The sequence below is a fragment of the Lacerta agilis genome, chromosome 9, assembly GCF_009819535.1.
Source record: "Lacerta agilis isolate rLacAgi1 chromosome 9, rLacAgi1.pri, whole genome shotgun sequence".
NCBI lineage: Eukaryota > Metazoa > Chordata > Lepidosauria > Squamata > Lacertidae > Lacerta > Lacerta agilis.
In genome coordinates this window covers 11,241,928-11,258,482 of record NC_046320.1, presented here as the reverse complement: position 1 = coordinate 11,258,482, position 16,555 = coordinate 11,241,928, and the positions used below count along the sequence as shown (strand labels likewise).

The 16,555-nt window shown below is 44.1% G+C and overlaps 1 protein-coding gene across 2 annotated transcripts in view; it reads left to right on the top strand.

The window, feature by feature from the left end:
* The first annotated feature begins 547 nt into the window (after positions 1-547).
* Positions 548-16,555, top strand: part of SH3BP2 (SH3 domain binding protein 2) — a 28,264-nt gene continuing 12,256 nt past the window's right edge. Inside the window, exons 1-4 of one of the 2 annotated variants that reach the window (XM_033160418.1) lie at positions 548-635; positions 14,013-14,152; positions 14,875-14,977; positions 15,867-15,984. In XM_033160418.1, the coding sequence (XP_033016309.1) occupies positions 14,017-14,152; positions 14,875-14,977; positions 15,867-15,984 (357 nt within the window). In that variant the 5' untranslated portion in view covers positions 548-635; positions 14,013-14,016. Of the gene's footprint in view, positions 636-1,102; positions 1,126-14,012; positions 14,153-14,874; positions 14,978-15,866; positions 15,985-16,555 lie in introns of those variants that run through there. The other variant, XM_033160419.1, reaches the window with a different exon arrangement.

The window sequence follows — 16,555 nt, the reverse complement described above, 5'->3', positions numbered from 1 at the left end:
ACCCTGTTTATGGAAGACAATCTTACTAGGCCAGGAGTGATCACCAAAGAAGAAGAAGAAAGAAGCTCTTCAAACCTCCCAGACTTGGACCCTCTTGAAAGTCTACAAATCAGGGGTTTCCGCATATGAACCTCCATCTATCTATTCATCTTAACGTGTCACTGGTAACGCAAAAGAAAAGAAGAAGAAAAGAATTCGGAGGAGGGAGATGGATTTACTACGTGAACGTGCAATTCAGCAAAAGAAGAAGAAGAAGAAAAAGGTTTCAGTTGCGTTTACAATTCGGGCTGAGGCAAGAGGCGCTTCAGGCCTCTCGCGCCTTCGGTGAGCCTTACTCCCAGCCCGGTACCGGGCGCTGGGCCGGCAGCCACGGCCCGCGGGGCGCCCGCAGCACCTCGAGGCTTCTTCTCGCGAAGGTGTCCCGCGCCGCCTCCGCGGCTCCGCCTTCCCTCAGCCGCTCTCCTGGCCGCGGAGAGGAGGAGCCGGGGCCGCCGGGCGCTGCGAGGGAGGCGCAAGTCCGCGCGTGAGGAGGACCCGGGCGGGAAGGCGAAGGCGGCGAGGATGGCGGCTCCGGGGGGCTCCCGGCGCCGCGGCGGGAAGAAGCGCCCTTGACGAGACTCGCGCTATGCGCGCAGGTAAGGAAGGCGGCGAGCGGCCTTTGCCCTGCGGAGACGCCCCTGGAGGCTCGGGACCGGCGGCAAGCGCTGCTGCTGCTCAGCGGCTACGGGGGTTGGCTGCGCTGGCGGCAGGTGCTCAGGCCGCCTCTCCCTCGGCGGCGTTTCCCAGGTGCGAGCCCGGCAGGCCCCGCGTGGAAGCGAGCACGGGACGGACGCCGAGCTCCGGGCGGGCGGGAGAGCCTGGTGGACGCGGCGCCCTTGAGCTGCGCGCCATGGCCGCTTGAAGGCGTCTCCTCACACATGGGGAACGGCTCCTCCTCGGTCTCTCTTGGCTCGGCGAAGTTTCTTCCGCTTGTGTGAGCTGATAAGGCCAGCTCTGCCAGAAAGAAGGCCGAGGGACCGACTGCAGCGGGGAGATCTCCTAGTGCGGGTGTCCGCCGCGCACAAACCTAACAGCAGCTTCTCAAACAGCTTGAGGTAGACGAAAATCAAACGCCCTGCAACTGCGGTAGATAAATTTTATGAAATAAATAAATAAAAATAAATTACATTGATAGCTCAACTTTTGTGATTTTTAAAAATATATATATACTGTATTCCAAAAGAAGCATTCATCGTCTTCAGTTTGAAGAAATGTGGTTTGATCTTGTTGGGCATCTGTACATAAGCTTGACATTTAAGCTACTGCTGTGTTCTTGACATGGGGCAGTATTTGATGGCTTGTCTCTGGTACAAAAGAAAATGGATCTCCGGTAGGGAGTACCTTAACATACTGCTGCAGGGTCTGTACTGGATTCCCGACAGCTTCAGCATCCTCATCATGACTGGAAACCTGCTTAGAGAACTTGTCCTCTTGCTTATGACTTTGCTGTAGAGCAGGGCCGTCTTAAGCCTATCTGGCGCCGTGGTGCAGGGATCTGTCCGGCGCCCCCCACGCCCCCCATCCTTTGGCAAACAGTGCCCTGTACCGCCTCCCTAACTCCCTCCCTCCCTCCAACCAGCCGGAGCCTCCGGGGGTGGGGGAGCACCCCAAATATACCTGCTCCTCTCCAGCACCCCCAATGCACCTGGAAGCGCGCAGGGCGGCTGGGACTGGGAGCCCCCCCAAAGGCGCAAGAAACCCCTTCTAAGCACCCAAGAATAAAAGCAGTGTTTTTCGGGGGCCAGGAAGGGGCCAGAGGATCCACCATCTGGGCAAGCTGCAGGACAAAATGTGGAACGCCACCCGTTTAATTGCGCGGGGTTGGGCTGGATGACACCGTGGGGTCACTTCCAACTCTCCAGTTCTGCCACAAACTCGGGGAAAACAAGCATGGGGTGTGTGTGTGTGCGTGTGTACGTGCAGCAGGGGACCTTGGTAAGCGTCTAAAACAAACCGGTCCCCCCTTTTTTGATGGAGCTGGGTGGGATTCCAAAATAAAAAGCAAAAGTGCTCCAGCAGCAGGCTGGAGAAGCGCTCAGAGGAGCGGTGGCCACCAGGGATCGTGCCCCACTCAGGACCCCTCGGGTTCCTTCCCGCCGCCCCACGCCCTACTCCAGTCCTGTGCAGCGGCAGGCTGGAGAAGCGCTCAAAGGAGCGGCGGCTGCTGGGGATCGTCGTGCCTAGCCCGGGACCCCTCAGGCTCCTTCCTGGCTGCCCGGGAAGCAGCAGGCTGGAGAAGCGCCCCGACGACCAATTGCGGTGCTGAGAGGAGGGGCGGCCGCCGGGGATCACGCCCACCTCCCAGGCAGGGCGCGCACACCAGCTGAAGAGGGGCGGACAGAGGGAGGGAGGGAAGGCTGATCACTGCGCGCTCGGCTCGCCGCCACCGATCGCCTCCTCCTGCCTTCTCCCTGGTGGCGGGCGAGCAGCGGATGAGGGGCGTGGCGCTGGAGCGGCGCGGGGCTCTGTGCCCTTCTAGTGTTCCCGGGATGGGAGGCGAGGGCGGCCAGCTCGCAGCCTGCCTGGGAGCGGCATGGGCGGTAGTGGCTGCGCTGCCGGCGTGCGAGCGCCCGGCCACCAGCCCGCCCGTGGGGGCGGGGGCGGGTTGGGGAGGGGGGCGCCCAGTATGCCGACAGGCTCGCGGGGCGCCCCTGAGGGGTCCGGCGCTCTGGCGCACCGCGCCACTAGCCTCTATGGATGAGACGGCCCTGCTGTAGAGCACTGGGTTCTTACTTTCCTGAGACTTGGGGTGATAGCAAGGAGAAGCCTCCTCTTGCTTGGGCTTACAAATCAAAGAACAGGAAATATTTCCATTAGTATGTAGCCTTGCTCTGAAAGCTGAGAATTAGCAATCTTGTCACCAGTAACCTGAAAACCAAGCAAAGTCTGCATTGGTTGTCCCCATGGCCTCTAATAGTTGCGGTTGCTTCTCTTGGTTTTGCCTGGAGAAGCAGGCAAGGACTTGGAGACGTCTTGTTGGCTGGTGGCACCTAGCTCTGGAAAGCCAACCCACCCTGGTCAGTAGGATAGCAATGCTGCTTTTTAGGGTTGGATATGTGGCTGCTGTTTTGTTGCTCAGTCCCTTCCTGGTGAAGAAGAGCATTAAACCAAGATGACTTGAGCAAATATTGGCTAGTCTAAAATTTGCCATTTGGGCATAAGGTGCTTGCGAGGGCAGTTGGTAGGCAATTTAGAGTCTAGTTTTGAAGAAAGCCGCCTTTCTCAGACCTGGATTTGTCAAGTCATTACAATATGACTATTGCAACCTATATAGCCTAAAATATGAAAAAGAATTTGTTCTTTACAGCTCTCAAATTCTGTACATAGAATAGCACATCTGAGGAATGTCTTTGAAGTCCCTGTCAGAGTCCTATCCCTAGATACCTTTTTAAAAGCGGAAATTAGGTCTCCCAACCTGTCTGCAGGCCATACCCCATTCTGGCTCTCTGTCTTGCCACCGGCCTCTGTTCCATCCCCTCCAATGAATGTCTTGACTGGTGAGCTTTTGGCAGCTGAGAAGTACCGTAGAGCCAGTGGAGCTGTGTAGTACCAAGAGCTTGGTTGGAAACAGGGAGTAAATGCAATGTGATAGTGCTCTCCTCTTCCTGCATCTCCAGTTTGCTGCATTTCCTTTGGTTGTGCTGAGAAAGGCTTTTCCCTTTTCCAGCACACAGTGAGGAAGCAAAGAAAGGAAGTCCCTTTTGTAGTGTGAAGTCTGTATGTTTTGGCTCTGACATTGCTGGTATGCAACCCCTCATCCAGTACAGCCATATGTATTATTATTATTATTAAAAACAAAATAAATAAATAAAATCCTTCCAGTAGCACCTTAGAGACCAACTAAGATTGTTCTTGGTATGAGCTTTCGTGTGCATGCACACTTCTTCAGATAACACTGAAACAGAAGTCACCAGACTCTTACAAATAGAAGAATGCAGCATTGAATGGGAGAAGCCGAGAGAAGATGAACAGTGTATCCTGATGCTCGATGCAAGGACTGTTGGGGACGGTGTCTGGTTCTGTGTCTGGTTCTGCGGGCGTATAAGAAAAGAGGACAATCTGAGGAGCGGTTCCGGTGAAAGATGGAGAAGGACATTGGATAGAGGGGGGATAGGGTGAACTCTATCAAGTATAAAATATAAATGCTCTGTTATGGTAATCTGAAATCGGAGGGTTAAGACATTAAGCTTTATTTTAACTTTTAATAAGAAAAGGGATATTTTGAAATTTTTTGATATTAGCAGCAGTTTAAGGGAAGAAGAATAGATTTAATATAAGAATAATTTGTTAAGATCCAAAGAATTGTTATTAAGATTGTTGTTTAAGGTTTGAATTTTATTAAGTGAATAAAATTTTTAGAGAAAGGAAGTTATTAAAGTAGAATATGGATATAAAACCGAAGGAGAGAGGGTGGGGGAAGTCAATTGTCAAGATTTGGAACTAGAATATTTTCTTAAGTGTGTAAACAAGAAGAATTGTATTTGTGTTTGTATTTGATTTATATATGTAGGTGTGGGTGTGGGTTTATGTTTTGTTATGAAAATGCCAATAAATTCTTATTTAAAAAAAAAAGAAGAAGTCACCAGACCCTTATATAATACCAATTGCAGTCATTAACAGTCGTTAACAGATTTTCCACACCGATCAGCCAATCACCCATTCCCACCATCCTTCTGAGTAATACCCCTCCCCACTCTCTCACTATATATAAGGGTCTGGTGACTTCTGTTTCAGTGTATCTGAAGAAGTGTGCATGCACATGAAAGCTCATACCAATAACAAATGTCCAGTAGCACCTTAGTCCAGTAGCACCTTAGTTGGTCTCTAAGGTGCTACTGGAAGGATTTTTTTAAATTTTAAATTTTATTTTTACTATGGCAGAAGAACACGGCTACCTACCTGTAACTATTATTATTATTATTAGTAGTAGTAGTAGTATTTATACCCCACCCACCTGGCTGAATTTCCCCAGCCACTCTGGGCTGCTTCCAGCAAAATATAAAAAATAAAATAAAATGTCAAACATTAAAAACTTCCTGTGACTTAATTACTTGATAAAAGATGACTTGAGTAGCCTGGGGTCCTAAGCAGGTGTGCCCTTTGTCACCCCTGCTTCCTGATATATTTATAGAGCCACTCAGTAGTATTAGATTATGCTACATCTAAATAGTGAGAGATGCATAAGGAACTTACTTATGACAGTCTCTTCCACGAACAGATCAGTGTGAGGCAATCCTGAACAAGGCATACTTGCTGAGTGAATGTGTTTGCACTGCTTTTCCAACAGTAGCAAATGAATAAATAAATGCAGAGGAGCTTTAAGACTCCAACCCAGCATTGGCACCAGTGAACCACCATGTAAAAGGTTTTGCTTCCGGCGTGTCTTTGTGGTTGAAAGCAGAATAACATACCTACTAGTACTTGCACAGTCTATAAACATGGATGCGGGATTGTGTGAAATGTGAATGAGCTAGTATATTCTGATGGAAGGCTGCTGTTTGGATAACTGTTGCCTGTTGCCATATCTGTTTTGAAAAATTGAGGTGTATGTGACTACAGGCATAATAGGATTGTGCTTCATTGAAGTGGGAACTGGCGTGAGCGAGGTGAGGGGGGGGGAAACCAGTATTTTCCTAGAGGTGAAGAAAAATGTAATTTGGGCAGAAATAGTTTGGAGGTAAGAGTTTTTGGAAGAAGGAATCTGGTAAGAATTGAATTCTGCCAGAAAATTAATTTTCAAGGAATCTGGAGAAGGTGAATATGTAAAAAGAAAATTTTTTTATTACAGGAAATTGTAATTGGGCTTTTATGTATAAGATATTTGCTGAATCAGTTCAAAATTCATTGGAGTCATCAATACGGATGCAGATACAGAAATTCCCTGTTTGCTTGTTTGGTCAGTGCTCAGGAATGTACTTCCTTGAAGTGAATGGAATCCACATTCATTCATCTGCACTGTTTTAAGTGAATATTTTATGTAATTAATATTGTAATTTTTGGCTTGTTGCTTTACTTGATGTTTCCTAACACTATTACTGTATCATGAAGCACAATAGAGATTTAGAACCATGGCGGGATATGGCTGGGCGTTAGCTGCTTCATTTACCTGTGCTTTAAAATAGAATGCATGTGGAGGTAAATATCACAAGGCATTTGTTTTTGGCTGAGTGAAGGGTTTCCAAAATGTGAGAAAGTCAATGATGTATACAGGTGCCTCTTTGCTTTTCTTATTTCTGAGGCGGTGTTGGCTGCTAAAGGCAGTCTGTATGAACAAAGACTGCAGTCTTCTGTCTTTTCAGAAGCTAATCTATTGAATTTAGTAATACCCCTCCCCACTCCCTCACTATATTTAAGGATCTGGTGACTTCTGTTTCAGTGTATCTGAAGAAGTGTGCATGCACACGAAAGCTCATACCAAGAACAAACTCAGTTGGTCTCTAAGGTGCTACTGGAAAGAATTTCCTATTTTGTTTCCTATTTTGTTTCGACTATGGCAGACCAACACGGCTACCCACCTGTAACTGGAACTATTGAATTTAGTGAGGCTTACTCCAAGGTAAAGGGGGTTAGGATTTCAGCCTTAATCTTCCTCCTATTGTGAATTTTATAAACCAATGGAATTGACCACTCATTATTACAGGGAGAAGAATAATCTCTCAATATCTGTGGATTTTATTTGCAATCCTCCATTAAAGTCCTAGCCTCTTTATTGGCGTGGGGAGAACCACCCTGATTTGAATACCCATATTTGACCACTGTAGGGACACGGGTGGCGCTGTGGGTTAAACCACAGATCCTAGGGCTTGCTGATCAGAAGGTCGGCGGTTCGAATCCCTGCGACAGGGTGAGCTCCCGTTGCTCAGTCCCAGCTCCTGCCAACCTAGCAGTTCGAAAGCACGTCAAAGTGCAAGTAGATAAATAGGTACCACTCCAGCGGGAAGGTAAACAGCATTTCAGTGTGCTACTCTGGTTCGCCAGAAGCGGCTTAGTCATGCTGGCCACATGACCCAGAAGCTGTACGCCGGCTCCCTCGGCCAGTAACGCGAGATGAGCGCCACAACCCCAGAGTCAGACATGACTGGACCTAATGGTCAGGGGTCCCTTTACCTTACCTTTATTTGACCACCGTATACTTTTCTGGAAGCTACCAACATGAGTCTGACCAAACTGTGGGAGGCAGTGGAAGACAGGAGTGCCTGGCGTGCTCTGGTCCCTGGGGTCATGAAGAGTCGGACACGACTAAATGACTAAACAACAACAAAATACTTTTTAAAAAAGTAGAATTAAATCTAAAATTTCTTTCCTCCCCTTCCTTGCAGTTTTCTTGACATAACTAAACTTGACCAACCCTGATGCCCAAGTGAGGGAAGTGAGCTAGGATGACAAATTTATAGTGAACTGTGAATTCAAGATAGTGAGAATGGCTGCAGTTGTATCCCCACTTACCTGGAAGTAGATTAGGTTTACAGTCATAAATGGCTTTGTGGTGAGCAATTAACCACTTCGTTAGCTGTGTCTTTAAGGTGTCAGAAGGCTCTTTGCTGTTTTCCCCGAAAAAGAGTAACAGGGCTACTTTCTGAAAATTCATTAACTTTGAAAGGGAGCATGCAGGGAAATATTGAATTAATATGAGATATGCATGTCTATTGTGTGCTATGTAAAAAAATTCATACCTGTAAAATATAACACATATACTGTAATTCAAACTGGATATATTTTCGCACCAGTGGATGACACAACAGAACACAGACTTGCACAAAATAAAGCATTTGCAGTGAAATTGAAATACCACATGAAAGTGTAAATGATAATAGCTGTTCATTGACACTCTTATGAATTTGTCTGATCCTCTTTAAAGCCATTAATATAGTGGTCATTGCCACATCTTGTGAATTCACTTCTATAAGATGTGAGGAGAAATAACATGTGCAGTGTTTTATAAAGTTACATTCATTCCCTCTCCTCTTGCTTCCAGAACCATGGAAAGCCGGGGTGGGGGTGCTGAAGGAAAGAGAAGCAATTCAGAGCACAGCATTCTGTGGTGGTGTAGCAAATAAAAAGTAAAGGTGTTTGGTGTTTGGTGCTCAGGCCTTAGCTCTGCTTTGTACTAACTTAGACAAGTTGCCTGTCTCCATCTTAGTCCACCATTTTAGCAGCAATCACTTAAATGTCTCTAGGAAGCTTACAAGCAGAGCATGAGAGCAACTGCAGTCTCCTGACTCCTAAGAGGAACTTTGTGTGGATGAGACTGAGGGGTTGGATAGCTTGGCAGGATAAGTGTGACTTGGACAAGCCCCACACATTTTGGAAGCACCAACTGCCACTGCATTAAGACTTAAACTATGAGCGCTGTAGATTGGAATCAGTGTTCCAGCTTTTACAAAATACAGCCCCAGATTATAGATGGATAGGTGATATAATTTTCATAACGTTGGGCAAAGGGTGGCATGAAAATAGCACTCTATTTCTCTTTGGTGTCTGCTGTTAAGCTGCCATTTTGGTCATAAACTGGAGTGCCATAGCATTTTCATTGTATAAACTTTCCATGTGGATGTGGAGAAAGAGTTTGTTGTTGGGTTAAACTAGTGAATCTTTATATGGTACAGATCCTTGAGACTATAATAAATAATACATGAGACACTACATATGAATTGATTATTCTAAAATAGATTTTTTAATTTCAAATACTGAGCAACACTGGGCCAACTTTTTTGCTAGAAATGTTCCTGGAGATAATACAGCCTTTTGATAAGGGTTTCTGGTCTATTCATGGAGGTTTTACTTGAGGGCTTTAATTGCTAGTTGTTGGGCGAATAGTTCCTTTGTTAGATCATTACGAGAAAGCTAGAGCTTGCAGATTAAATTGTGGATGTATTCTGACTGTGGCAGATGGTGAAAGAGCAAGAAGAACTGGGTGGGGAGGGGCTGGCTCATGTAGAACAGCACCAAGAAATGATTATATACTTTCACTGAGTAGTAGACATCAATGAGAAACATTTTCATAGGACACCATGTTATATATAATATACAGACAAAGAAACAAGTGAGTGTCAGGGGGGCTAAGGCATAGAATGAGGCTTGGTGTGTGAGAGATGCTCATAAGAAGACTGATTTTTTTTTTTTTACTGTGTTCAAAGCAAGAGAAAGAACAAGGAAATAGTAGCTTTGCTAGAGAAATGTGACACAAGGTGCATTTTCCGCCCTGGGCTCTTTTGGGATCAAGGGTGGGGTAGAAATGTAATGAATAACATAATGAATAATAACTTCTACTTTGCCTCAGTTTTCTCCCACGAGGATAACTGTGTTCTACCTGGCAAAAATATAGCAAATTGACAAGGGAGAGTGCCGCAATCCAAGTTGGGTAAAGCAGTATGGGAGCAGCTAGCAGCCTCTGTAAATGAATCCAGGGCTTGACAATTACTCAAGGAACTGAAGCTTTCAAGTTTTCAGAATTCTTAGAGAACAAGAGTAGAGGCAAGCAAATCCCTCCCTCTACAACAGTGTTTTTCAACCTTTTTTGGGCAAAGGCACACTTGTTTCATGAAAAAAATCACGAGGCACACCACCATTAGAAAATGTTAAAATTTTTAACTCTGTGCCTATATTGAGTATATATAAAGTAATCCTCTTGAATAGGAATCAAATAAACAAATTTTTCCCACGGCACACCAGGCAACATCTCGCAGCACACTAGTGTGCCGCGGAACAGTGGTTGAAAAACACTGCTCTACAAAGAGAGGGAAAGAGGACCCAGGCAACTGCTGTGTCAATAGCATAATGTCAATAATGTCAATAGTTGGAAATGTTCTTGCTAATCTGATAACCCTGGTAGTCTTTACGTGGACTTTGTCATTTTAAGGCATTGTGCAACTGTACTCATTATATCTGCCTATTTTATGGTTTTGTTTTTCACCTTTTAATTTTAATCTGCTGTTAGAATTCTTCTCTCTGTCTGAGTCAGAGAGCAGCGTTTGATGTCTGTTTGAATCCAAAGCTGTGGTGATAGGAGTTAATGCTGCAAGCCCCTCCACTGTAGGCTCAGGTTGTATATGTGTAAATAAACCATATATAATAAGCGCACAACAGTCTCCTCCGTACCTCATTTCAAAGGAACTGGTTCAAATGTCAGGAGAGCAAATTTTGACTAAATATTAGAAAAATCTTCATGTGTGTATGAGCAGTTTGACAGTGAGACAGAGTGCCCTGGAAAGTTGTGAACTTTTTGTTTGTTAGGTGGTCATGCAGCCTGTACTTAAAAACCTCTGAGGTGGATGCAGTACCAGCAAATTACTTGCATTGGTCGGGATTCAGACTAGATTGGCCTTGAAGCCCCTTCCAACCTTGTGATTCTATAGCCTAGAATAGCTTCCCTCAACCTGGTGCCCAGCAGAGATGTTTTGAATATCAGCTCCCATTAGTCCCCAGTCAACATGGCCAATTGGCCAGGTATGGTGAGAGTTGTTTAGGCTCATCTTCAGCTAGGGAATGAGGGATATTTTATTTATAATAACCTGCACTGATTTTCTGCAAATCAAGTCTCTTTGCTCTTTGCTCTTTCTTTTAGAGAGAATGTTTTGTCCACATATTTAAGATCCAGTTTTAGCACTTCTCAGTATTTTCAGAGTCAGTAACAATCAAGTGCCTCATAGAGATCATTAAGTTCTTGATGGCAATGAGTATGGAAATTGTGCATCGTGGGAAATGCTAATGATTAATAGGTATATAAATGCCTTAAATAAATAATTGAAAAGAGTACTGTACAGTATTAGAGAAAATCTTGATTGAGCATTCATATCATAGAGTGGCTGTTAGCTCTAGAAGAGAAATTAACTCACAGTGTAGATTAGCTGGTGGTGGATACAGTTTTATGTGTGTATGGTTCCCTTTTCTTACTTACTTTAATTCATAGGGAGGGGCTTTCCAACTACTTGTGTGCATTCAGCTTTACATGCTTGGAAAATAAATAAATAAATAAATAAATAAATAAATGGGGTGGGTGCCCAGGAAAAATGACTTTGGCAATCCCCCCCCCCGCCAATAAATCCAATGCGTACACGATTTTGGCTTTAGACACAATCCCCAGAACATAACCCCTGTGAAAGTTGCAGGCATGCTTTGTTTGTTTGTTCAGTGGGGGAAGTATAACAGTGAAATGAAATTGCATTAGCATCCTTAATTCAACAGATAACTTACTCTGCTTCTGTATTTACTTATTATTGGAAACCTAATAATTCTTTTTTATTTTTTATGAAAGAGTTGCTGAAGAGCAATCAGTGTTCATAATACTGAGCTTCAGAGTTGCAGGTTTTTTTTCTTTCTCAACCAGGATGATAAAAGAAATAGGGGAAATAATATTTCTAACAGGGTATAGCATTAAACCAGGGGTCGGCAACTTAAGGCCCATGGGCCACAAGTGGCCCACGGGGGTCATTTAACTGCCCCACGAGCCACCCCCAAACCAAGCCGCCTGCTCAGCGAGTACCCGTGCGCTGCGCTAAACCGGTGTAGCACGGGGACTCACTTCCACGGCGCCGGAAATTGTGTCTGTGCAGATAGAGGGATCTCCGCTGGAGTGAATCGGCCCAGGCGAGGTAAACCTTGCCAACCCCAGGATTTTTGTTGGGGGAGGGCAGGGCTTTTGTTAGAGCGGGCAGAACCGATGTGATTGGTCAGTTGGTTAAGTACGGTATTTCTATTGTTTTACTTGATCTGGGGAGGGGGCAGGTGCCCCCTGCCCCTCCTGGCTACACCTCCCCTTGGCTACACCCATGCATTAAACCCTTGTATGCAGCTAGCTTTCAGTCTTAAGATGGCACTAGATGGAACTATTGCAGAGCAGACTGATTAGATCATAATTGTGTCTTGTTAAAAGAGATCATACAGAGTCACGCAAGGGCAGAGAAGCAATGAAGACTGCATTTGGAAATACTGTGTGCATTTCAAGTTCCTTTTTTCAGCTCTGGTCAGTTGTGTGTCTTTCCGAAGTACATAAATAAACTGGGACTTTCTGCTTTGTCGTGTGTTTTTTTAATAGACTGCAAACTTCCTGGAATTTCTGATTCGTTTTGACACCAAGCATGTTCTCTGCTACCAGCAGAAGAATTTGTGTGCCGCTCACCAGCTGGAAAGCACACATCTGCAACTGGAACAATAAACCCACTGAAAGCAAAAAAATAAATAAATAAAAATATATTTTTTTAAAAAAAAATCAAGATGAGTGCCATGTTGTCATGGTTTTCGATATGTGGCACACACTTAAACATTGTCTACCCAGAAGTAACTCTTATTGAATTAAGTGGGGCTTATTCCCAGGTAGCTGGGCCTGATGGAGGTCATGGGAGCGTGGTGAAGTCATTCAGGTTTTCTCCCCCCTCTCCTGTCTTGCAAAGATATTGTGGAACGTTAAGCTTTGCAAATTTACACCTAAGTTAACTGAAAAGTGTCCTGCTTTGGTTCAGAAGAGGTCAAATCTGCCACAGATTGGATGCCTCTGTTTTCATTGGAGAAAGGCTGGAGGGTGTGAGATTCTACTGTTTCTGTTCATACAATAACTGTACATTACTCAGAAGCAGGCCACAATGAATTCCACGGGAATTGCTCCATGATAACTATGTACAGCCTCATGGCCTGAATTGGTTAGCCTTAAAGGTGCCACTCAGGACTTTTTTACAGGGCCTCCCCATAAACTTCCACTTATGGAAAACAGATTTATTATGATTAAGGTACCTTGGGTTACAGTCACCTTCGTCAGATGCACCATTCTTGATAATCCATAAAAGCTTATGCAGTAATACATTTCCTAGCCTTTAAAGTGCTACTGGACTTTTGTTTGTTTCTGCTGTAAGCTACGACTAGTGGGCTACCCCTTTGATTGAAAGTGTACCAGAAACCAAAACAAAAAGGAGCAGGGCGTGTACTGACTGTGCAGTATGAGGAGGGTGAGTGAAGGAGATTATGGTTTGTTTTAGGCAATCCCTGCCCCCACTGCTTGGTGAGAATGAATGCTGGCTTTTGGTGCCGGGTCCACAGGAAGGAATTCCCTCCCTTGCTTTTGGTTTGCCATCTTTGCTTCCCCCTCCACCCCATCACTGTTCTCGAAACTTCCCTTTTGCTGCTGAATCCTATGCATGTTTACTCAGAAGTAAGCACTTCATTCAAGGGATGCGGGTGGCGCTGTGGTCTAAACCATAGAGCCTAGGGCTTGCCGATCAGAAGGTCACCAGTTCAAATCCCTGGGACGGGGTGAGCTCCCGTTGCTTGATCCCTGCTCCTGCCAACCTAGAAACACATCAGAGTGCAAGTAGATAAATAGGTGGGAAGGTAAACGGCGTTTCCATGCACTGCTCTGGTTTCACCAGAAGCGGCTTAGTCATGCTGGCCTCATGACCCAGAAGCTGTCTGTGGACAAACGCCGGCTCCCTCTGCCAGTAAAGTGAGATGAGCACTGCAACCCCAGAGTTGTCCACGACTGGACTTAACTGTCAGGGGTCCTTTACCTTTACCTTTAAGCACTTCATTCAGGGAGACTTGTTCTTTGGTAATGTCTACAGTTTTAGTCTCTATATTGGGATGGGGCGGGGAATATTCTTTATCACTATGGTGGGAAGTTTATTAGGCCCTTTGTTAACAGTATTCTGTAGCATCTTGTAAGCATCAGCACTCTGAACTATGCTTGGAAATAAACCAGAATTCAGTGGCGCTTTTAAGTACCTGCACTGGCAAAATGGTTCTCAGTACTCAATCCCAGTTACTGGTGTGCTGTCTTTATATGGAACTAACACAGTTTTCAGGCAGTCTTCAAAGGCAGACCTACAACACATTGCAGCAGTCTAAGCTAGATCACTCTTTCTGTTTCCAGAGCATAGATCATTGTTGGTAGGCTGTATCAAAGTAGATAATGCATTACATGTAAATTTGTGTTGGTGTATGTTAATGAAGTGATATCTCTAATGTGATCATTTTGTAAATTTCAGAACAATGACTTCAGAAGAGACGTTGTGGCCTGTCCCAATGAAAGCTATTGGAGCACAGAACCTACTGACAATGCCTGGAGGTGTTACCAAGTCAGGATACCTGCACAAAAAAGGAGGAACTCAGTTCCAGCTCTTAAAATGTAAGTTAGAAAATAAGGATGTGCCAACCTCAAATGCTTTCATTCCAAGCTGTGATAAAGTATATGCTTATATTTGTATGGAGGCTATCTCTGCACTAGGTCAAAGTGGACTAGATTTAATTTTATTGGCATGCCTTATTTCACTATCTGTTTTTAGTGCACTAAATGTACACTCACCCCCACATCCTATTGCTGTGCTTTTGTTGCAGCTGTGTAGAATGTGGTTGAGTCATCAGCCAATGAAGTGTGGTGCAGATGTAACACTAGCTCCCTGCAAAATAGGGTTTGCAAACCAGGTACATGTGTTAGTAGCATGTCCCTTTTCTGGCACAAATGTCGCCTTCCTTTCCCTACTTGGCCTTATGGCTACTTCTGCACCGAATCTGATGCTAACCAGATTCCTGTTTAAGCAGTTTCCAGGGTGGAAAGGAGAGAAGAGGGAACATGTGTTCCTGAGGCAGGTATCCGGCTTGCAAAACCATCCACAAGGAGCCAGGATTGTGTCTTCACTGACTTTTATAAAATACTACTTTGCCCCACGTAGAGAGTATTTCAGATGGGAAGGGGGAAGGCCGCTGGCATCCCCTAGCATTGTGATAGGCATCTGGAAATGCTATAGATCCATCAGTGTTGATGTAAGCAACTACATTTTTTGTGATCTAATAATACATTAAGTCCTTTCCCCCCCCCCTCTTCTTTCCATGTCCTTGATATTGGTCCAGGGCCACTGAGGTTTGTGATTATCCATAAGGGATGTATTTACTACTTTAAGAGTAGCACTTCGGCAGCTCCTCAGGGTGCCTTCTCACTGAAGGGCTATAATAGGTAAGTGGAAATATAGTTTATCCTATTGCAGTATTTCATCATGATAGAAATGAAGTTTTTCTCCCTACCTTATGATACTAGAACTCTTGGTGCCATCCAGTGAACGTTGGAAGATTCAGGAGAGTGGAACTACTTTTTCATGTAGCCCATAGCTAAATTATGGAATTTGCTCCCATAAGATGCAGTGACGGCCATCAGCTTGGATGACTTTAGTCATATTCATGGAGCATCTGTCTATCAATGCATTTTAATGGTTGAATTTGCTTTGGGAGCTGCCTAGACAGCTTATGGTATGGAGTAGCTATATAATGAATTCAATTATTAATGCATAAATTAGCTTAGCAATACAAGGTTATTTGTGTTCTCACCAGCATGGTTTTGTGAATTGTTGTTGTAATTATTTACATATATTTAAGCCTTAATATAGTTCCCACAGTGTTGCTTGTTTTTCATTTGCATTTTGCTTTACGCTTGTGTAGTACTTGCCTATTTAGGAGAATGCTTCATGCTGCTGAGGAAGTCGGCTGTAGTCCACAAAGAAGCATGCCATAATAAATGTACTTTAAGGTGGTTTCAAGACTCTTGGCTGCAACAATTAACATGGCTACCCCTTTAGAAACTATTTCATGTGGTCCTCCTAATAATTTGTGGAGGTTGTTTCCACCTGTAGTTTAGTAGGGTTACATTTTTATGGCTGAGCCAGTGAGATATCTTTCTTTTGGCATGGAATCATTTCTTGCTCTTTTAGACAAAGCAGTACAGATGTTGTGTTGTGGATTGCTTTGGTCGGTCTTTGGGACAGAAAAGTCTATATGCAATTGTGGTATGTCAATTTTGCTATCTTTATAAACACGATTTTAGCTTAAAAAATAATTTCATTGTTACACAGGGTTATGCGGGCAGCAGAAGAAACAACATCAAACAATGTATTTCCTTTCAAGTTGGTTCACATTAGCAAAAAGCATAGGACCTGGTTTTTTTCTGCCGCCTCTGAAGATGAAAGAAAGGTGAAATAAAATTTATTTTCTAAATAAGATATTTGAAAGGCAATCAATGCTATGTTCCTAGCCATGTCTACCAGTACTGTAGTGGCAAATTCAGAAGTTTAAGGTCCCTTCATGATAGTCACAGCTACGCCCCCTCACAGCCATAATGATATGCTAATAACTGTGAAAAGCAGAGTAATATACTTTCAATTTTATTTTTCCTTTTTACTATTTTAATTCTTCATAGGTAAAATAGTAAGGATAGTATTTTTCCTAATGGCCCAGTAAAAAAAACAAAAAACCCTACATTCCAATATTCTACTCCAACAGCAGACCCACTGGGATAATTAACATGATTTTTAAATGTATAGAATAATTGTATTTTATTAATAATAATTTAATTGTGCTAAAATTATTGTTAATTTTATAGTCCTCTTTCATAATTTTTAAAATAAATGTTTTTGTGTAAGTTCTGTTTGTTTTGTATTGATACTGACCCCCTCACCCTCTGCTCCTTCCTCACAAGCAAGCAAAGGCCTGCAATCCTATACTCACTTAACTAGGAGTAAATACAAATATACTTAATTCTGAG